The sequence below is a fragment of the Brienomyrus brachyistius genome, chromosome 5 (genome assembly GCF_023856365.1).
Source record: "Brienomyrus brachyistius isolate T26 chromosome 5, BBRACH_0.4, whole genome shotgun sequence".
NCBI classification, from domain to species: domain Eukaryota; kingdom Metazoa; phylum Chordata; class Actinopteri; order Osteoglossiformes; family Mormyridae; genus Brienomyrus; species Brienomyrus brachyistius.
The window spans coordinates 29,912,165-29,935,145 of NC_064537.1; the positions used below are offsets into that span (position 1 = coordinate 29,912,165).

The 22,981-nt window shown below is 38.6% G+C and overlaps 1 protein-coding gene across 2 annotated transcripts in view; it reads left to right on the forward strand.

The window, feature by feature from the left end:
- Positions 1-1,975: 1,975 nt before the first annotated feature.
- The window catches only part of LOC125741733 (neuronal-specific septin-3-like), a 34,051-nt gene continuing 13,045 nt past the window's right edge, over positions 1,976-22,981 (forward strand). The window contains exons 1-2 of one of the 2 annotated variants that reach the window (XM_049013017.1): positions 1,976-2,347; positions 13,348-13,554. In XM_049013017.1, the coding sequence (XP_048868974.1) occupies positions 13,380-13,554 (175 nt within the window). In that variant the 5' untranslated portion in view covers positions 1,976-2,347; positions 13,348-13,379. Of the gene's footprint in view, positions 2,348-6,724; positions 6,906-13,347; positions 13,555-22,981 lie in introns of those variants that run through there. The other variant, XM_049013016.1, reaches the window with a different exon arrangement.

Consider the following 22,981-nt stretch of genomic DNA (forward strand, 5'->3'; position numbering starts at 1 on the left):
TGCTGATTTGTTGACCACACGCACTGGCGGATACTTGGAAGTTATCCGAAAATATGGGGAAAGGAGTAGTGGAGCAAAAATTAAACTGTTTTATTTATCTCCATATTTCTGCTTTAGAAAACATAACCGAAAACTGGTATACATCTGTCTAATATCGCCAGTGCCCAGGTTTAACCTACAAGCTTCTTAGTGTCTCCTATGCATATTTAGCACGCAGGCCACAGATAGATAGATAGATAGAAACTTTATTAATCCCTCGGGTAGATTCCTCTGGGGAACAGTTCCTGTTCTGCAGTAGGAAATCGACACACAGAAGTGGCCAGGATCTACAAAAGTTGGTCCTGAACTTGGGTTGGAAAGTGCCTTTGGAATCATATCAGAGGTATTCCTAATTACAGTGTTAAACATTTCTTAGCACCCTGGTACTGCTGGTAAATAGTCTACAACATTTATTGTAATAGAAATAAAATGCCTATTTTAAAAAATCATAAAAGACCCATGACATAGAATAGGATAATCATTTGGAATATGGATGGATGAAAGAAAACAAATACGGACATGAATCTGAATAAAAGATAGATGATTTTATATGAAAATAAACATCATGTAATTGAATAATTACAGAAGTATAGGCTACAGCGATGCTGTTAAGAGATTGAGAGTGCAGTTGTTATTCGTATTTAATATATGTTATAACTGCCTAGAAACACATTAACTGGATGCTATGGAATATATCACATGCTCATTTTTTACCAGAATCCACCTGGAATGTGTAAACAGCAGATTGTCCCCTTTTGCCAGTTTTGTGGGCGTATCATGAAATTATAGGGAATCCGGAAAATGTAACTGCAATTACAGACACTGTGCAGAAATCGATAAATTCAGCACTAAATGGCAAAACTAAAATGTAAAAATCAAGACAGCACAGTAAAAATAACTGCTTCTTTTTATATAAATCAGAATGTCTGTCATGTATCAATCATTTTCGGTCAATGAAGGTGAAATTTAATCACGGGAAAAGAAGGTATGTTTGGCTACTGAGATTATATGTATCTCCAGCAGATGGCAGCAAAATAAACCTATATGTTTGTAAGATGCATTCCTACAGCAGTCTTGATTTTGCATGTCGTTGAGCGTATCTTTTCTGTGTTTGCTGCACTTTTTTCATTTCATTTTGACCTGGACAACATGGATCTTCGTGGTGCTTTTCTGTACTGCAATTTCTCAACATCTTTAACATTTTGCTCTTTGAAATTTTTTATTTTGCAATTCTTATCAGGGGTGTTGAAAAATCTGTGGATACCACCTTTCTGAGTAGGTTATCCTTTGCTTTCAGTAGAATAGAAAGTAAAAAAGAAATGTAAAGTAAAATGTGAAATGTAAGTTATATAAGCAGTAGGTACTTTCTATAATGTATATATGTCATGAATTTGGACAGAAGGTCTGAATACATTTGCAATAATGGTTTACAAATTAAAGGTACCCAGGATTGGAACTGGCTGTAAATGATGACAAAACCATTTTAGCCAGAAGATTTATATTTGAAAACTAATAAATTAACCCCATAACCTTATAAGTTTACTGTATAGCAGTGCACAATATTGTTGGCATGTCTGAATCGTGCTATTAATAAATATAATTAATTACATTTTTATGTATTTTTTTTTTCAGAATGCGTTTCATGCTGCCATTTCAGGCACCCTGACAGTGCCGTAATTCAAATGCCTATTTATTATGGAATTTTCTAGACTGCAACAAGGAAGGGGGTGGGTCAGATTCAGGGCCAGGGGAGTAATGTGAAAGGAGCAGGGTTAGATGTAACGTCCTTTTTGACAGCATGGAAGGGGCTTGTTTTTAGTTCCTGCAGATATTCTTCATCCCAAATTAACTGTCTCCGTGTCCAGCTGCTCGCATGGCCAGAGAATCCGGGGCATCTGTAACTTAGACCTTCTATAGCACAGATGTGTTTATCCTCTGTGGTCCCTTTAACTGTACGGATCATAGGTCTGGAGCTTGTCAGCGCCATAGAAGGAGTGGGAAGGGCGGAGCAGCTGTCTGAATGAGTGCGTGGGGGTTAATTTGTATTGTGCGAGTGTCCCGAGTGCTAGCCCTCGCTTCCTCGTTGTGCAAACAGCCCCGCAAATGGTTCCTTGTTTCCTGCTTTGGCTTTCCCTTTCTCACATTGCAGTTGCATCGCTGTCTGTTCTGCTTTCTTTTCTATTCTTAGTTAGAGGGGAACTCTTAATTATCACATGTTGCAGCAGTTGGAAAAGTTGCACGTCCTTCCAGGTTGACATCAAAGCCAGCTAGAGTTGGACAGGTCTGGTTGCTTCTGTCACAATATCAGGTAAGTTTTATATTATCTAAACAGCAGACTGAGTAAGCTGCCAGATGGAGCTGTATTTAGAGAGAACGTTTTTTTCCATCCGACGTTGTCATTTCTCAGGTGCAACTTCTGTTATTGCTTGACAAGTTCCTCTACAAGACCTTTCATTTCAGTCATCAATTTTTATCAAAGTTTGAAAACCATCATTATGTAAAAATGAGACTTGTTGAATTCTACTAAGGTTGATGCATATACTAATTTGCTTTTATTCAGGAAAATGAATGCTTTATTTTTAATGCTACTCGGGGTGCACAGTGTACGAAATTTCAGATAAATAATTTAGATGCTGCATGGGCTAAATCACAAGTCTGCAATAATGAATATTAGCTGGAAGGAGTATTTTATGTACAGCTGAAACAGTTCGTGGAAAGAATAAATGAATGTGACTTGACGGGAGCAAGATATTTGCAATGAGTGATTTTCACTCTTAAATTTTTGCACTCTGTAATTTACCATCTATACATCAATCCACAGCTACTACACTTTTGCACACATTCTGGTTTTATAACCAGTTTTGTTAGTTTTAATGTTGTTTTTGTCTATTGCAATTAGCATTTGTTTCATTCTTCATTGGATTCCTGCTAAGAGAAGTTATACAGGAAGACCGAGAAAATGATAAGGTTAATGAGCCAGAGGTTCATTGCTTTGGGATCACATGGCTACTACTGATAGCATTTTAATGAAGATGTTCTGATTGAACAGACCCCTCTGCTGCTGGGAAGTAGCCATGTCTGCATATACTGTAGGTTGCTCTTCTCAGCATTGACTCTTATCTCTGAGGTAACATGAAACTTTCAGCTTCCCCTGCGAAGTTACCTAGACAACCATCGGAATGTAACAACCACTGTGACATTCTCTTTATCGTTTTAAGGAGAGGTTAGCCTCACTGTCCTCCGTGGCACCACAGACCCTAGAGAGCATTAGAACACCCCTTAATCCCAGTACATGGAAATACTGTTTTTTTCATTGAAATTGCTATATTTCTTGCCAATAGTGTTCTAATAGTAACGCAAAAAACAAGGCTATTTTTCTGCATCAAAATATAAAACAAAGCTATTTTGGTAAAGGGCATCATAGTTATCAAATAAACTTGAAAACTATGTAAATTTAAAGTATTGTAAATAAAATTTAAACAAAGTTATTTTGGTACAACATTTGTGTAGGAGGTGAAAGCCGACAGTGTGAGCAATTAAACTTTGATTCGTAAGCATAATTTATGTACCGTATAATGATCGGCCATTTTGTATATGAGTAATATGAATGGAGCTGCACATTTCGCTAATGTCTTTGAAGGAATTCTCTAAGACTGGCACTATTGACCTCACTATTGTGTAATTGCGTATATCCATTCATCTTCTATGGATATGCAGTACAGGGCGACATTCATGGAATCATGGATCTTTATCAAGGATACCGTCAGACCTGCGGTGAAGTTAAAGGTGGTCACCTCCACTATAATAAAAATTGTAATAGCAATAAAAGAATAAAACAGTATAATAAATATGTAATAAGGAACAGAAAGTTATACTGAAAAGAAACAAAAAAAAGGTGTGTGATGTATATGTAGGGAGTTAGTATTCAGTTAAAACTGGTACTTAGTATCTATTTGGTATCTATAACCATCGTTGAAGCAATTGGTAATCAGCTTAACTGCATATTATTTCATTAACATGTAATATAGGGACTCGTACATACACACAAGCACAGACCTATATTGTATTAATAATGCACAAACAAGTTAAAGGTCAATCTGATAGATACAAGAAAATTGGTAACCTAACTAGCAGGTCTGTATATTAATTTATAGACAGTATTGTATATCATCCAGTCTCTCTGTCACTTATTCAGTAAAGTTCAAGAAACTCCATAACATGACATTGGATATAAATGAGTAATGTAGGAGAATCTCAGATGGCAATGTCTGTGAGTCCTGCATATAATTAGGTCCCTCAATGCACTCCATTTTTATGTTTTACATGTGTATTTAAGCAAGTTGTTCTACAGTACGTGACTTTTTCTCACTAACCAATCACATCATTCTGGATACAATATAGTGTAAGAGTTCAGTGAATATGAAGTAATCATAAATGTCAATACAGCAACGATCTGTGTTTTGTCATGTGCGAGTCTGTTCTTCTCAGATGTCAAACATTTCCATTCAAGTACAGATTCTGTCATTTTTGCTTAAGTACATAACTGATTTATGTAATTTCAGAAATTTCAATGACCAACAGCAGTCTCCACAAAAAAATGCTTTATTCGCTAATGATAAATTCTCTAAGTCAAATGGAGTCTAGAGTCTTGAATTCTAGAATTAGTTGGGAAGCTTTGGTTTCCACTTACACCAGTCAGTCCTTTTTCCTGCTCCCAATGACTTCTTATATACTGTAGTAAACTGGGTCATGCACAGGTGTTAATGTCTTTCTTCCTGTGTTCTGTCTCTCTTTCCTCACACTGTTTTCTCGTCAGTGTTGAGTAGAACAACTTTGAAGGAAAGTGGAGCCCCTTTTAGGTATAGTATAGAAGTAAAAGCAAACAGTTTCAATCTGCGATAAATTATCGGTGACCTGGAAAAGCAGAGTCAAAACTCTGTGGTGAGGCCTTGGGAATTGTCTTCAGGGGCAAAAGCCGCAATGGTGACGGCAACTGTTTATTTTCAAATAACATCTATAAAGTTCCTGTTTTATATCTCAGTTCTGGAACAGAGATTCAGTGCATAGTTCTCTGAGCCATAATACAGATAGGTGATGAGCTGTTCAATTACTGATTTTTTGGAGGACTGCAGTATGTATATGTACAGTATGAAAACCAGCATGAAGATATGCAAAACATTTCATATCACTGCAGATCAATGCAAGGAGCATTTAAAAAGGAAAGAAAAAATATCTGAGAAGACTTAAAGAGCGTTTATAGAAGAAATGATCCACAGAGATTATGAAAGTAGCTAGATTGTATTATCCTTTGGAAATTAGCCGATTTACAGCTGACAATGGACTGTCAGCAGATTGTATGGTGGGGGGGGCAGCGACTATGTGGGATGGGAATGCACACAGTCTGCAACTGCTTTTCAGAAGGACGGAAAATGAATGTCGGAGCCATGCCACTAACACAACTGTCTGAAACCACGAAACCCCGAACCCCACTATTAAAGTTGAGCAGACAATGCTGCATTTATAACATCGGGACCAAACTTTCCACGTTAATAAGTAGTGATATATTTTTTTATGTTTGCTGTTAGTTCATTTGTTTTGAATTAATTTAACATTTGAACTTTAAAAAATGACCAAAGAAGTGAATAAGAGAGGTTTAATAGATTTAATTAAATAAATTAAACTAAAGAGGTTCCTGTATCTGAATGTTTCTTTTTTTATGGCTATGCACAATGTTACATTTTTCAGTTAACACAATAATTTATTGTGTACTTTTTAAAAAATCACGTATACTCTACTGTAATTTGTTTAAATGTTATTACATGCTTAAGTACAGAATGACAAAACAAATGGAGATTAAACACAGTTAAGTGCTTAGTCAGACGGACTAGAGTAAGTCAAGATGATTAAAACCAAACAGGAAACAGTGACCTTACAAACAAGGAAACTAATATCTCATGAACTAATCTCTGTGGCAAACACGCCCACAACCACACGTATGTGATATAGCCTATGCTTAACTTAGCATAAATTGGGAAAACAGCTGTCATAATTAGCGTAGAATGTTTTCCAGGTAACAGGAAACAAAATATAATTAGAACATCAAGTCATCTGTTGCATTAAAAGCAATAAGCGGTTGTGAACAGTGGATATTCATTCATTTTACTGTGTGATATGATGTTTTGTTTTTCCTGGCAGGAAGCACTGAAGGAGGTGATAGCTGGCAGGATTTTTTTCTTCCTGTTAATTTGAATAAAATTTAATCAAGATTTTTTTGGTATTACAATAACAGCAACATCATCAATAAGGAATAGGAATTATTATCTATAATACCAATATGCTAAATTATGTATAATAATCACATAGCATTTATTTACTACAAAAAACTTATCGAAGGTTAAAAGTATTCCCGACTCTATACTAATTGTTACATTTTCGGTCTGTAAGTCACTTGATTCACTGTCGATGAACTGTCAGCTGTAACACTTGTTCATGAGCAAGCCTGGAGAGCTGGCAATAAAGAAAAGCTGGAGGGGAGGAGGAGGGAAATGGACGGTGCCTGGGCTTCTGCCGTCTGTTAGATTAGCGCGAGCCCCTCGCTAATCTGCATGTGAATGGCCGAGAACAGCTTGAGTTGCTGGACCCCTCACTGCCACACTTGGGAGGGAGAGAGGAAGAGGGGGAGAGTGAGCGGGGCGAGGGAGAGTCTTAAAGAGATATTCCGGTCGCAGCCCTCCTGTCCTGGGCTGAGACGTTTTGCAGGAGTGAAGCTGCAGGGCGAGCGGAAGGAGCAGTGGCCTGCTTCGTGGAGGAACTGGTGCATTACTGCTGAGCAGAAGTTTGGCGGAGGGTTTTGTTAATGAGAGAAGGTAGGAATCTGTTCAGTGGGTTTGAAAGAGGACTGGCCCTGAGCGCCAAATGGCTGCTGAGAAATGCTCCATTACTGTAGCAACTGCAGGCAAACTGGGGGAGACTCATCTGAAGAGGGTTCCATATGTATCAGTATTTATTATGTATTACTGATTTTTCATCTTTCTTGCAAGGTCAGTGTTTAGAGGTAGATTTAATCTTTTTAATCAGTATCACAAAGTAATTGGGCTCTCTAGCGTGATCGGATGTAAGATTATTGTATTCACAAATGTTTCTCTGATTGAGAATTGTACATTAAGAAATCCACATTATCGGATTGCAAAATATTTTTCTGCAATAATTATTTTGGAATAAAAGTAAACCATGCCTGTGTTTCTCCAGCTCATGAGATTAACCACTGCAGCACAGTTAGGCTCACTGTGCATTGCCAGACTGAAAAAATTAAAAGTGAAAACCAAACAAGTGCAAGGAAGGTCAAAATCTTGTGTACACCTAAATCATGCATAATTATTTTGTTCAGTAATATCTTCAGGGAATTGTGGAATCCATTTCCTTTAACTTCCTTTAACTTCCTATAATTTCCTTTAACTGCAAGATGAAAAAGGAAATATTTTACAGAAAGAAATGTTTTTTTCAATGAACCCTGAAACTTTAAGTTAAAGTTCACTATATGATTTAAATAAAAGTGCATAGATTATAGATATTGCTCTGCAAAAGTAAGATTTGTATCACAAATCTAAATAGTATGTCCTGTAATGAATAATGTGTCTGACAGAATACCTGCGAACATTGTATGACTACAAATAATGGTATGATGATGATGATGATAAATATCATAATGATGACGATGATGATGGTCTGCTGTGATATACTCAGACGATGTCCTGCTGGCATGGCCTACTGATATTTAAAAATATTTCACTGAATGTTGCAATGAAATGTATTTTCGATAAATTGAAATGAAAAACAGACAAATACTGAAGGAAAGATTTTATCCTGATACTTTTCAAAATCATTTTCAAAATGTCAAAAATTTCAGCCACTATTAGCATTTCCACCCAAATATTATAATCTGCCACTGAGCTTCTGTCAGCTCTCTCCTGTCCCTTTTCTCTGCCCCTTAACAGCTTGTTTTTCGGAATTGCCCATCCTTCCTCTGGATATGTGCAGCCCCTCCCCCGCTCTCTTCCTGGTTAACCGTGCCCCCTTCTCTAACCTCCCTTTACTTTCCCCTCCCATTGCTCCTTCTCACCCCCGCTGGTCTGTAGGAACCGGCTCTCACAGAAAAGACCAGAAACAAAAAGACTAAAACTGTCTCCCAGGAAGGAGGAAAAAAAGCACAGTTATCTTGAAAAATGTTGTTCCTGTTTCGTTTCACCAACAATGTGGAGATAGATTAGGTTCGTAAAACAGCTTCCTAAATTCCTGTTACTCAGCTGGGGTGTCAGTTGATTATGTAGTTTTATAACTGCCAGTTGGACAATAATTTTGGAACTATATGTCCAGATACAAAATGCTCATAGCCGTATAATTAATGAGTCAGACCTTTATTTGCAACTTTCTAGGTATTATCAACTTACAGCGGATTCAGGCCCCCTTCCTTCCTGAGTCGTTGGTTTTTAGATCATTATCTTAATTACTGAACTGCAATTTGCTATATATTTTGGTGCATCTATGTTTTATTTAGTCAGATTATTTAGTTGTTTTCTATTTCTGGTTCAGTCAGACTTCACTGAAGGCCAAGTTGCAAAGTAAATAAGTAAACAGCAGTACCCTCTAGTAAAACTCTTTAATTTGCAAGCTAATATGCAACACATTTATGTTCATTTAAATTGTGTCGTTCTATTGGCTCTGCTCAGGAGTTATGAGTCAATTAGAGGTGTTCGGTGTATATGTATGTTGTATTTTATCACCATTATATTGAGAATCAGTCTGCTTTTATTTGAGTCTACCACAATTCTAATAACAGTTCATCTACCATTAATGTGATCCTAAGATCTTTTTGGCTGAGGGCGATTGCCAGAGGAGAAACAGGACTATTTAGCTAAAAAGTGTCCCAAGAGTTAAGCCTAACAAATGATATTCAATATTGATTGAGAGAAAATAATTTTGGTGCCTGAGTCCCTATGAGACTCTGTAGTGTAACAAGATGTACCGAGCACAGAGAGGTCCAGCAAACCTGCTGACCTCATCTACAGCGTCATGCCTGCTCTGCTTTTCTTTAATACATCCCAATTATCTAACAACATCTGTTAGATGTTACCTGGCCTCTGTGTCCCTCACCCTAAATAATGAGTTTGCTTCCTGCCATTCTCTTGCCTTGTTCCATGAAGCCAGAAGCAGAACTTTTCAAATGTGGTGTTTGTCACCACAGAGGGAGGCATTTCTAGGCAGGTCAAAGGAAGGTAGCACCTTGGTTGACCTCTTTAACGTCAGCTCATCTCTTCGAGGGATTTTCATTTCATCTTCTCAGCTTATAGTGCTAGATTGTGTCATACAGTACTTTGGTCTGGTTTACAAGGCTTTGTGAGCAATCTGTAGTTACAAGATCCTTGCTTATAGGGTCTGTCTGCGTTACAATAATATATTGAATTCAGAATAGTACCATTGTATCTAATTTCTGGAATTAAATGGCCACGATAAAAGCACATCTGTGCAGTGTACTGTTGTGTTTAAGTAAATGTGAATAACTCAGTCTCTGTCCTAAATTTTTGGCAATGTTTATTGTAATTTTCTCCAAAATGTTTTTTTTCCAAGATTGTTGATAATCTGTCCTGAGAAACATAATAACTCACAATCACTGCTATATTCTGTATCTGAAGGACCTTCTCATTTATTAATAATATTACTAAACATTTACCGTGTTTCCAAAGAATGAATTAAAATGAAATGTGATTCCTTAGAGCAGCCACAATTATCTACCCTGGTTTACCATTTGAATGATGTAATTGTAATTGATATAATTGCTTTTCTGACCACAGGCGAGCACACTTTAATTCTCTCAAAGGGACTATCATGTGCCCTAAGTCTCATTTTCATTGCAAACTGACTGCTGAAGAGCATTCCAGATCTATAAAGATGAAAATGAATCGACAAACCACATACCCAACAGCATGGCAAGGAACACGCAGGGTCAGTGCCCTGCTGTGAGTTTCCTGCACGGTACCTTGCATTTTACTATAGGGTTTATGACCTTTATAAATTGTACTATCGCTGTAAACAAATATCTGCTTGTGCAGTTTTGGTGTCTGCTTTCAAACAAAATGTCCAATTTTGAATTTTAACTGACTGGAGTCATTTAGAAAACATTCCAGACCTGCTTTTCAATCTGTAGAAATGAATTGCTGGTGATGTTTCTGTCTTGTTAAAGGGAAAATATAAATTTAAGTGTTGCTTAGAACTTCAAGTCCCAGTTCCTGCACTCCTCAAAAGCCAACTTAATGGCCAAGAGTTCCCTTTTACCAATCATAAATCCTTTCATTGGCTGAAAGCTAATTAGGTTGCATTACTGTCGGGAGAGTATTGCTTCCACCCCTGGTTCTGAAGCATCTTCGTCTACCCCAAAATGTATAGTGAGGTCTGGCTGTTAGTTTTAACTTATTAACCTTTTGTTAGCCTGTTGGAACGTCTTCAGTACAAGGTGATTGTGCTTTACATAACTTTAATAATCTAATGGCTGAGCAATATATCATCTATTGTGGGGATCCCAATGGTTACATTGTATTCCAGTAGACAATCTACCAGTTGGTGACCACTAATAATACAGACACTCCTCTACTTACGAACTTTCTACTTACGAACTTTCAACTTACGAACTTTCAGACAAACGAACGAAGAGGACTGTAAGTCCAAATTGTATTCAAATTGTATTCAAATTGTATTCCTGTTTCCTGTCCCCAATACATGTCAGTTCCGCCTAGTACGACTTCTCGCCACTACTCCCGCTGCACAACGGCGTAGCATGCGTACTCCCAGCATCCTAGTTCTTTGTACTTGCGTATACCCTTTAAAATGATGTTAGATAATGACTTACGAACATTTCAAGTTACGAACGGCTGTTCGGAACATATCTCGCTCATAAGTAGAGGAGCGTCTGTATATGCAAACACATTTTTAAAGGTACTCATAAAGTTAATTGATGAAGGTCTGAAAAACAAATTCAAAACAGAAAAGCACATTAACCAAACCACGGGGCATTGCAATATGTTTGTAGTTATCCATTGGAATACTGTCTTCTATTCACTCCATTGCATATCCTGATGAGATCCTTCACTGTGATTTCATTTGAACCGCAGTAATCGATGCACGTGGAAGACCTCCATCCTTCTTCTCAATGAAGAAGAAGCTGGCTGCTATGAGAAAATTAGATGGCCAGATAAATCCCTGTCCCAAAGCTTCCAGAGGCACTGTTCTATCGACCTTGGGCTCTGGGATTGATTATAGGCAGATTCAGTACTTTGGGGGAGTGGTTTCTGATAGAGGGCAGCATGGTGGTGCAGTGATTAGAACTGTTGCCTCACACCTTTAGGACCTGGGTTCGAGTCTCGGCTGGGTCACATGTGTGCGGAGTTTGCATGTTCTCCCCAAGTCGTCGTGGGGTTTCCTCCGGGTACTCTGGTTTCCCCCCACAGTCCAAAATCATGCTGAGGCTAATTGGAGTTGCTAAATTGCCCATAGGTGTGCATGTGTGAGTGAATGATGTGTGAGTGTGTCCTGCGATGGGCTGGCCCCCCATCCTGGGTTGTTCCCTGCCTCGTGCCCATTGCTTCCGGGATAGGCTCTGGACCCCCCGCGACCCAGTAGGATAAGCGGTTTGGAAAATGGATGGATGGATGGTTTCTGATAGATGGTTGACTGTGCAATCCTAGGGTCAAAGCATTGATTTACAAGTGGCCTTCTTCTTATTGTTAGAGGTAACAATAAGATAAGCGGAAAACAACATACTGTCCACACTGGCTGGGTTCTAGTGTAAATGAATAATAATGGGTTCAGTGTGGAGGAACCTGAGCTGCAGGGTGATGTGACTGGTGATCTGAGTTATATAGCCAGTTCCTATTGGTTTAATACTTTTGGCTTTCACTATCATGGGCAATGGAAAATGAGTGACCAGGACATTCAATGTCTCACTTGAATGAGTCAGTTGAGTTGACTAAGGCTATAACACACAGAATGATTCTACCATTACAAGTGAACTTGTGATACTTACTCCCAATTTATTGCAGAAGTGATATAAAGCCAGTCGAGAGGGATAGCTGACTAGGTAGTGCCAGGAAAGTCCACAATATCAATAATGATGTAATTCCATTCTATGGTGAGATTCATCCCCAGACAGATCTGCTAAAGGGGTGTTTGGGAAAGTCCATAGTTGCAAAACGAAATTAAAAGCAAAGGGTCATAAACAAGAGAATCCAAAATGAAACTAACGCTCAGGCTGTAACTCAAGAAGGAGAGACTGGACTTTGCAGTAAGGTGAGAGTTCCAAGGGTTTAAGTATCCTAGCGAGAAATATAGCACAGGTACACACAACCGGTAATTTACTAATCTAGATGAGGGGGATTTCTGGCAATTAGGTGTGAAACTGAGGGTGTGATCAATGAGGGTGTATTGATTAGTGTTCCTCATTTCTGGCCCTAGACATTTCATAGATTTCCCTGCTCAAATGCATCTTAATCAGTTAATTACCAGGTTTAGTGGGTGTGTTTGAACAGATAAATCTACAAACTGTTGGATTCTAGCCCTGATGTAGATTCATTTTTTAACTGCCTTAGGTGAAAAGGCCCAAAGAACACGTTAGCCTGGTTCTACTGGGTCGGCTGAGTTCCATCCTCTTATCATCACTCTACGGCAACATCCTCTGTCAGTTCTGGGTGAAACTGGAAATATTCTCAGCAACAGAGGTGGATATTTCAGGTCCAAAAAGTAAAAAACCACGCCAATATTTTGATTCAGCCAACCACTCGAATACTCTGCGACTGTGACTCATTATACTCAGCTGGTGGGAAACCAAAATCATGGTCTGGATTTTTACTTTTTGGACCTGAACTATCAGGTAGATTCAATCTTTAACTCCCAGAGAGAAAAGAGCAGGTTATGATGATAATGCACAGACATTAGAAGAAGTAGATATTAGATGCCACCCCTTCCAAGTCAACAAAGGACATCGTCTTGGAGGGGGGGACCTGTCTGAGAAGTGATCAGTTTTAAAACAAGTTCACGTAATCATATTTTGACCTATAGTCACCAGAGAAAGCCCAGATGATGTTTTCAAAGAACACTTTCTGTATTTAAATTTCTGTAATTGGCAATGTATAAAATGAACTTACATTTAACTCTCCATTCTGCAGACCCGAAGCCCCTGCCAATCATCCTTTTAACTCACCGTTACCTGAGCTGTTTACACTATCTGAGTGCCATCCTCAATCCTGCCTCCTTCCTCCTCAGACATACCCCAGAGATTGAAGACACAGGTCCAGATGGAGGAGAATGACACAGATCCAACGGAACAGGTGCCCTGCGCCAATGATTCTGGCCCAGAGGACCACACCCAGGACCATGCACCCCTGAACTACGTGGGAATTGAAGCAGTGTTAGACCAGATGAGACGCAAGGCAATGAAGACTGGCTTCGAGTTCAACATTATGGTTGTAGGTAAGCCCTGTTTGAAAAGGATGCTAAAGTTGATTTTATAGCGTTAATATTTTTAGTGTTAACCTCGTATTGTTTCCAAGTGCAATTATGAATGAACAGTTACAATACAAATTCTCAATCACTCATTATATACCAGCCAAAAATGTTGATTAAAGCATTTCTTTGCAAATGGGTGCAATGTCTATGAAGTAGTTATATAGTATCGAATATACAGTATGAAAAATACTGAAACTAATGTAGTTCCATCCATCCACTTTCCAAACCACTTATACTACTGGGTCGCAGGGGGTCCAGAACCTATCCCGGAAGCAATGGGCACGAGGTGGGGAACAAACCAGGATGGGGGGCCAGCCCATCGCAGGGCACACTCGCACACCAATCACTCACACAGGCACACCTATGAATAATTTAGTAACTCCAATTAGCCTCAGCATGTTTTTGGGCTGTGGGGGGAAACTGGAGTACGCGGAGGAAACCCCACGACGACATGGGGAGAACATGCAAACTCCACACACATGTGACCCAGGCGGAGACTTGAACTTGAGTCCCAGAGGTGTGAGGCAACAGTGCTAACCACTGCACCACCATGCCGCCCCCTAATGCAGTTCAATAAAGTGAAACTAATCATAACCGCAATCAGTACATTTTAAAATCTGAAAACAGATGTGGGGGTGATGTATTGTTTGCATTTTTTCAAGATCAGTTTGGCTGTTTACTGAACCTTTGACTGAAAAAAATATAAATTTAAACAGTGATTACATGTTTAATCAAACTGAATTTACTTTAAATTAACAGGTAGTTTAAGAAATGTTTTTTTTAACTAATTTTAAGATTTATGTCAATAATCGTGTCTTTTAGGGGTTTTAGTTGTTTTCATTAATTTGGTTGTTTCAATTTTGCACTTTTTACTGGCCTAACAGCTGTCTGATAAAATCAGAGGTGTTGTATTTTACTGTAAGTATGTCAGCTTAATCCTTTTGCAGTACTTTTTCCCTAGTTTTGTTATTACTGCAAATAAGAGGAACTTAGAAATGTTTAGTCTTGAGTTTCAATTATTCTGGGGAAAAAAAGATACTTCTGTAATGCACATCACACAGTGTACAGTGTACCTGAACAGGCCAAATATCTTTCCCCTTTCGGTTTGCCTCACTTATGTACACATACAATTGTAAGCGCTTCTGAGAAGGTTGATTTATATATTGGCATGTTTGATTTGGTTTTGACACTGAATTGTTTTTATAAATGAATGGCATAGGAGAGCATTGCGTGCAGCTACCCTGCTATATAAAGTTTTAAGATAGATAGATAGATAGATAGATAGATAGATAGATAGATAGATAGATAGATAGATAGATAGATAGATAGATAGATAGATAGATAGAGGTGCTTTAAAGTTGTGCAGACATAAAACACTTGTATAAATAAAGCCAAACACAGGCACTGCATTTCGGTTGCCAGTTTTTCTCCACTATACAGGGAATGGTGGATAGAAACCATAACTATGGATGAGACTATCCACAGGGAAACCCCCAGGATTGTGAAATGTTCCCTAGATACATGAGTGGAGGCAAGATGAGAAATTCCAGTGGATTTTTTTTAAGCTTTTCTTAGAGTGGTGATATTACAAGAAGCGTATGAAAGGGCAGTGCTTTTGTGGGTTTTGTCAGTGACACTAAAGGATGTCAGAGTAAAAGAAGTCATTTGCATACCAGTCGATCAGACCTGGTATTTTGGCCAAGTGTAGATTACATATTGAGCAATTGTCACATTGTAAATCCAGTGCATACTGGTGTTAAAGTGCCTATACTATTGTAAACTGGTTAAATGCTTTACACAAGGGTGACAGTGCATTCCTAATGTACATGTTCACACAGAAAACCCTTTTGTGGTGGATAGTAGGTCAGTACATTATCAATGCATTGATGAATGGTTTCTGGAAAAGAAGAGAAGTGTGGACTTGATATCAGAAAGGGACTTTGAATAAGTAACAGAAAAGGCTGCAGGACATCTGGCTTTTTTTGAGTCCCTAGCTTTTCCAGCATGACTAATCAGTCCCTCCCAACACACACATATTTTAAGCTGCAGTTGGCTTGTCTAGGCCACCATCTGCTTCCACACGGAGGACAGAGGACTGTAGTTTTGTTTTGTATCGTTACTTATTTGAGCTGCACTGCATAGGCTCATTGTTGCTGTTCTGAGACAAGTTCACAATGCTTACTTCTTCCTGGAGACTATGAAATCTACCACGCCAGAATTCTTACATGTTTCTTCAATAGGTGGTCTTTTAATGTGAATTGCAAGTTGCCAAAGTTTTTACTAAAACATAGTGAAAATTGTAAGAGGACAAGCAAATGGAATCTGTATCTTTATTACTTGTATTTATGGATGCAAATGTATAGCAGCATAGGGGAGAATTTGAGATTGGCATGGGAACACAGCTTCATAATTGTAATATAACGCTCTGTTTATTGGGTGGATGAATGAAGCCATGCTGGTTAGGTTTTGATCTATTTTCTGGCCTCTTGTGGACTTTAGTGGCTTATTGATTATGGCGGAACTGGCATTTCCATGCATTTTAAGAGCTACATTAAGACCCTTTCCGACAATATGGAATTCAATAATAATAATCATAGCTTTCCTCTTTAGGTTTTCTTTATCCTGCTATGCTGTACACATTGACATAATGGAGGCTTTGCTCTCTTTCTAACTTTGGCACCATCTTACGTTATAATGTGATTTTATCAATGATGCTATGCTGATACTTAAGGCCTCGTTGTACAGCTCCGAGCTGAGCTTCTGCAGGATAGATGTCAAATCTAAGAACAGAAAAACCTGCATCAATATGCACTTTGTAACTTTTATGTCACTGTAGCATGTTTTTTTGCAGCCCTAGTAACTGTAAGGGGGGGTTAATGCATCCTGCCTGGGCTTTACCTTTTCAAATGTTAATTAATGGGTGCATGTAGCTTTATGTGCTGGAAACATTTAGTATATACCTTTTTTTTCTAGACTGCGAAAAACCTGCTTTAAACAGTGTCGAACTGCATAAACACTGAGGTTCATGAGCCCAGCAGGGATGGCATGAGGAAGTCTGTGCTGACATGTGACCCAGTTCTTGTTTGAAAACATCAGAGCGCTGCAACAAATAAGAGTGTTGGAATGTATTCATGAAATGTGAAGTATGACAAATTCCAAAATACTATTGCTTCGTATATCCTGCCAGTAAGACATAGTTTGCTAATGCAACATGTGGGAGGAAAAGCAGATGTAGCTGTCAGATATGTTAACAGGATTTTTTTTTTTCCCAGTGCAGTGAAGTCTTATGTCATGTTGCTAGATGAATATGACCAAACATTTGTACAACTGATGTGCCACTTGCCTAATATATGGAAAACTTGAATTATTTAGAATGGCAAAATGTCGGCTGATGACTAAACTTTGTGAAGACAATCTGCCAGGTTCTTCATACTAGCTGCTGCATGTGTTTCACATCCATTTCCTCTCTGCAGGCAGAGTATTCTCTGAAGTCACACCCTTGTGTAAATAAAGAGCAGCCAAACATCACCTTTATGTCATATCGCCTTACACGTAACCATATATTGACAATCATATTGATAAGTCCATTCATCCATTAGTCTTCCAGCCGTTATGGGTACAGTCGCAGAGGAGGCTGGATCATATCTGACAACACGGGACACAAGGCTGGGTGGGATATGTGGGACAGGATCTGAGCATTCATTAATTATTATTATTATGTCAATATTAGTATTCCCTGTGATCACATACTGGGTAAGGGATTGGATGAGGCATGGGTTATTTATTTATTTTTCAACTAATATCTTTTGCAAAATCATCAGCCTTAGTAATGCTTTTATTATTCATTTACACTAGATACCTTATCAACTCGGGGAAAAAGACACAACTGTGTGTTACCTAGAGAATGATTTCGGGGGGGGGGGGAACATAATTAATTTACCATTTTGACTTTTTACACGTACACTTACGTGTAAATATGCCATCTGAATTGTACATTTGAAAAGTGATGACTATAGATTACAATATGAGTCACTTCTGTTATGTAATCTTTGCATAGAAGTAACAGATATTATAACATTTTCATCATCGCTGCAAACATCTATGATCAGAATCTGAGAAACAACCGCGTGTGGAACATGAATGGTGCAAAGGAATGGTTCTGGTCACTTTTAGATTCAAGCTTGTTTAACAAGAACTACTGCTGTCTAAAGCATTTCAGCTTTCAGTATGAAAACAATAAAATATTGCTTCCTCTTATAAAGCAAAGTTGTTAATGTAAGCACTAAGGTTCATTGAGATGTTAATTTCTGCATTCATGAGGAACTGCATTTATTAGGGGAAAAAGAACTGTATACACGTTACCCCAAAGTTAATTTATACCTGTGGTGTTTAAGAGTTGCCAGTGACAGGTCATTTAGCCAGTCCATGGAAAAGATTTTGACACTTGTTTAGGACATTTCACTGCTTTTGAGGAATCGAAATCAGAGCCCTTCAGAAATCCACACTTTAATATACATCCTCTTGCATGCCTCTGGGGGCTGTCTAATGCGACTCTGTTGTCCATGTTCTGTCTTCAGAATAATTCCAGTGGATTTTTCCTTCTTGCACTCACCGTGTGTGGCTTTTAGATGTTTCACGTAATGAAAAGCAGTGACTGTCACCAACAAACAATGGCATTAAAAGAATTTTGTACGGGAATGCGCTGCCTACATTTCCTTCATATATAGGAGATCTATATATTATACTTCTAGACTGCTGAAATGAGGTCTGAAGATTAGTGTTGAGAGGCACTTGAAGTCACCATCTATTGTTTTCAGTTTTCGGTTACATATGGTCGTACATCTAAAGCAGATGTTGGAACTTCAGTGGTGATCTGACAGTTCCAGGGTTCCTCATTGCTGGATTTGAATGAAAGTTTACTCGGCCCCGGAGGAATTTCTGCGGAATATGGAGATAGTGGTTCAGCTGTAACCGATACAGGAAATGAATCAGAATTCTGTAATTCGTGAATCACTCCATTCTAAGCGTAATCCTCTACGTGTTATTATGTCAGACTTTGCACACTGTTGAATGGGGGCGCTTAGCAAAAGAGGGAAGATTTCCTGATAAAACAAACTCGTCATACAGGATGGGCAGTGAGAGTCAAAGTAGTGGAAAGAAAATGATACTGCAGCCTCAGCACAGTGGGAATACAGGATGCTGAAGGCTGATTTCTGGGAGCACAGGGGCTTCTGGGAATTCTGTGGCTGGAGAGGAAATCAATGGAGGATCGGGCAGAATTCTGCAGGAGAAAGATTTTATAAAGATTTTATAAATATGAAGAGATCACGTTCGAACTGATTTACAGAGATGTCTCCATGTCATCAGTTCGGAGTTTCACAACTCTGTTACCAAGTTTTGCAAAATAGTAGTCGACTAATCATTATTATTACATCATTGATTACATCACTGTTTACATAATGACTTAAACCTAAAGAATATTCTGCCTCTGCTCTGTATGGCTAGTGCTAGTGGTACTAGTACTGGCCAGTGGATGTTTCATTTTTAGCTGGCTGTGCATGACAGTTAAACTTTTGTACTGGGGTTAGAGTCCGGGTGGGGGGGTCTTTAATAAGCTGCTCCATATATTAGTTTATTAGTTATCATATGTATTTATGATTTTAAAGATGCAATATGTGTTATGGTCCGAAACGGGGAAGCAGGAGCAGAGACACGAAGAGCCAGGAAAACGGGGTTTTATTTTGGCAAAGCAACAAAACACAGGACAGAAAGCATGAACAAAGACAGACTTGGAAGAACTAAATATTAGAATCAGTTAACCAACTAGACACAGCTGAGAACACCGGGATTCCACACGAGGTAACAAGGGGGCATGGCACACAGGAGGATCAGCATATTGTGCTACCATTTTAAAGCAATACAAAATATAACGTGATCAACGATTTGTTTTCATATGATATGGGTATTGTACATGTCGTGTGGTTAAATAGTACTTGATTTATAAAATAATACATAAAATGTAAATGAAACTTAAAAATGCATCAAAATGGCTTATCACTGCAAGTAATATCCTTGCTTATTTGTTACTAATGTCCCAGTGAAAATGCATTAAAATATCAATGCACAGCTTGCTTCTTACACACGTCATACCTCTAGCAGAGTCTAACCAGAATATGAAGTTTTGGCAGCAGTACAGTAAGCAAAATAAATCAAATTACAAAAACACTGGCCAGAAATTAAGGCATCATGGTACATTGCCACGGTCCATTGTAAAGTGTGTGCCTGAGATCGTGTGAATGTTTTTAAATAGGCACTAATTATAAATATTATAATTCCTCAAAACCAAAGAAAGATAGGCAAACAATCTAATCTATTGAGAAATTAAGTATAAATTTACTATTATAAATGTGGTGACGCTTTCTGAAACTATATTGCCAGCAGCTAGTCCTCCACGACCAAAACTCAAAACCTTCAACTGGTAAATCTATTAGTCAACTAGTTGATTAGTCGTCTAGAAAGTGAAACCCCTAATCACCACTGAGACCACAACTGCAGAATCCTATCTTTGAATCTTTTAATCATTAAACCCAAGGCTGTCCCTGGCCAAATTGGGACCCTAAGCAGAATTTTATTTTGAGCCCCCCTCCTCCTCCCCCCCCGCCCCCCATTACAAAATGACTGTATCACGAAATGCAATTTAGGTTTACAACCTTTATTAGTAGGAATGAATCAAATGAATCGCCTCTTCCGACAATGGAACAAGCCTTTTACAGATGATCACGTCTGCAAGAGATGGCGACATTTTACCTCCATAAAAATAGCCCAAAACTTCTATTGATAGCATAGATTGATAGGCGATAAACCTGAGACAGCATACGACCACCAACTGCTCAATTAACCACTCCTTTTTCAACAGAGGTGAATGTATATGCAGTTAACAAGACATTCAATAAGTGATAATCAGGGCCGCTGGAAAACTTAATCTCCAGTCCACATGTAGACAGAATGATCCTCTCTTCTGTCTCATGATTAGCAGGGTAGCAGCTGCTGTATTTATGCCACAAAGTTTTTCTATTTTATTTCAACAACAGACCCACCTTCACGTGAAGCACGAGCCGCCTCTTGCTTTAACTTTTTCTTTCTTTTGCTGGTTCCCCATTCATATTGCCGTTTGGAGGCCGTCTCCCCACCTGCATGGATCCAACTGCCTGTCGGTGCGTGTGACTGCTGATTGGTCAGATGCTGTGTGCTGTCAGTCACTACGGCAACGCCTGCAGTGTCAGATTACTCGTCTCTTTTTTTCTCTCCTGCCTTGGGCTGACTTGGTGCTCTACGCGCGTCTCACGGCAGCGACGCGCATCCTTTGCATATTTGCAGAGAGTGTGTCCCCTTGCGGAAATGCCCCCCCCATGGATCATAGGGGCCCTACGCACAGCGTGTGTTCTGTGTGTAGGGAGGGGCAGCGCTGATTAAACCTGTTTTTATGTCTTTGATCACGGTGACTTTTTGCTGATTTTCAGACTAACGGAGGATGCAGAAACAAGACTAGTCAGTCACACAGGGAATCTCATAGCAAGTTCATGCATCCATACATACATACATTTTTATTCTGACAGCTTATCTGGTTTAAGGTTTCAGGTTTAATCGAAACAATGATTGCTTTTAGAGAAATTTGCTTAAAACAACCTGACTGAAATGTGTGATGTTTGATTGTAATAGTAGCACAGTAATATCTATCAGTGGTGCTGACTTTCTCTTTCTCATTGGTATCCTTCTCCTCATTCATTCCATCCGTTGCTTAGCAATGCTGTTGTTAGTTTGACAGCCATCCAAAGAAGACCTTTCCTCAGGCAGAACCGCACTGACATACGGACACCCAGTACCAGGCTCAAATCAGCCACCAGCTAGCTGCTCATATGCCGAGTAATTAGCCGTTACTGCATTTCCAATTGTGTATGTTATAATACTGAATATGGTGATTTTTATTATTATAATAATGTGTTTAAATGCAGCACTAATGTATCAGTATATCAACACTTTGGCTTTTTTTAGGGCTTTGCTGGTAATTCTAAAATTTTGTAAATAATTCTACAGCTTGTGCAGGGGCTCTCTAAAACAGAAACACGTTCTTGTCTCATTTATCAAAATCAAAAGGGCTGGTACTCAGCCTGAAAAGATTTTTGTTTAAAATTCATTAAAATTTAAGAGTCCCATTTGAATTGGTGTTTGTGGGGTCCTAATATAACTGAACCACAGGCAACAATCAAGACCAGGAGGTTTACATCATATCCATCTAATGCTTACTTTTTCATCAATGGACTAGATTCATTAAGCTGAAGAACATTAATTACAGTCTGTTGCTTTTCTCTTGCTTGGCTTTTCTCCTTTTATTTCTGCTTTCATGTGGGGTGGGTGATTCAACGAGGAAATCGAACAAGCTTTAATAGTGTCACATGGGAATGTTTTCCTGATTCAGAACAGCAATAGCCTGAAATGCGATGTAGCCAGCAGGAGAACATCGCCTCTTCGGCGTTATTGGCGCCTGCTGTGGTTTTGTGTGCTTTCATGAGTGGAGAATACTGTAGCAGAGGCCAGTGATCATCCTCTCCAGCATGACGCATGGCATCCTGGCACCTGCCAAGTCCTACTGATTCATCTCGTGGTTTTCTTACCTGAAGCAAAATGCCTTTTAAATGCTACGATTGTGCTAATTAAATTGGATGTGTACTACGTTTGTCATAAACATAGGAAGTGAATCCCATGAATGTTCTTTTGCATGGCGAACTCTTTGCCGTTTTGGTGATTGATTTTAAAATCTAAGGAATTATCTCCAGAATTTAACTTATTACTATGTATGTGTGTATGTATGTGTGTGTATGTATGTATGTACTCCATCCAATTGTGACCTATGTTCTGAAATTAATAACAGAATCTTTATCTGATTCTTAATAAAAATCAAAGCATAAAATTTTATCAGATTAAAAGTGCAAATACTAAAACAAGGCATCGGTTGATTGAATTATTCAGGGCCTTTCTACGTCTGTCCTCCTAAAGGTTTTGCCCTTAATGTCATATTTGTGAAAACTTAATATAACAATGATTTGCAGTGATACTGACTGAAAATTGCTTTTTTCAGCTGAAATTACATGTGCAAATCTGCAGTTGGTCATATGATCAGCTGTGAATGGTTGGCCATTTATAGCCGTGACATACAGAGAGCCTCTCTAGTGGTTTCTGCTTGATTCACTTCCTCTCAGTGTAAGCATTACTGAATCAAATCAGTGTATGAGTTACTGAATCAAAATGAATTAAAATTACTGTTCCCACTCCATCCGCTTTATCACTTTAAATAGAAACACATTGCATGCACAGAAATACATATGTACAGTCA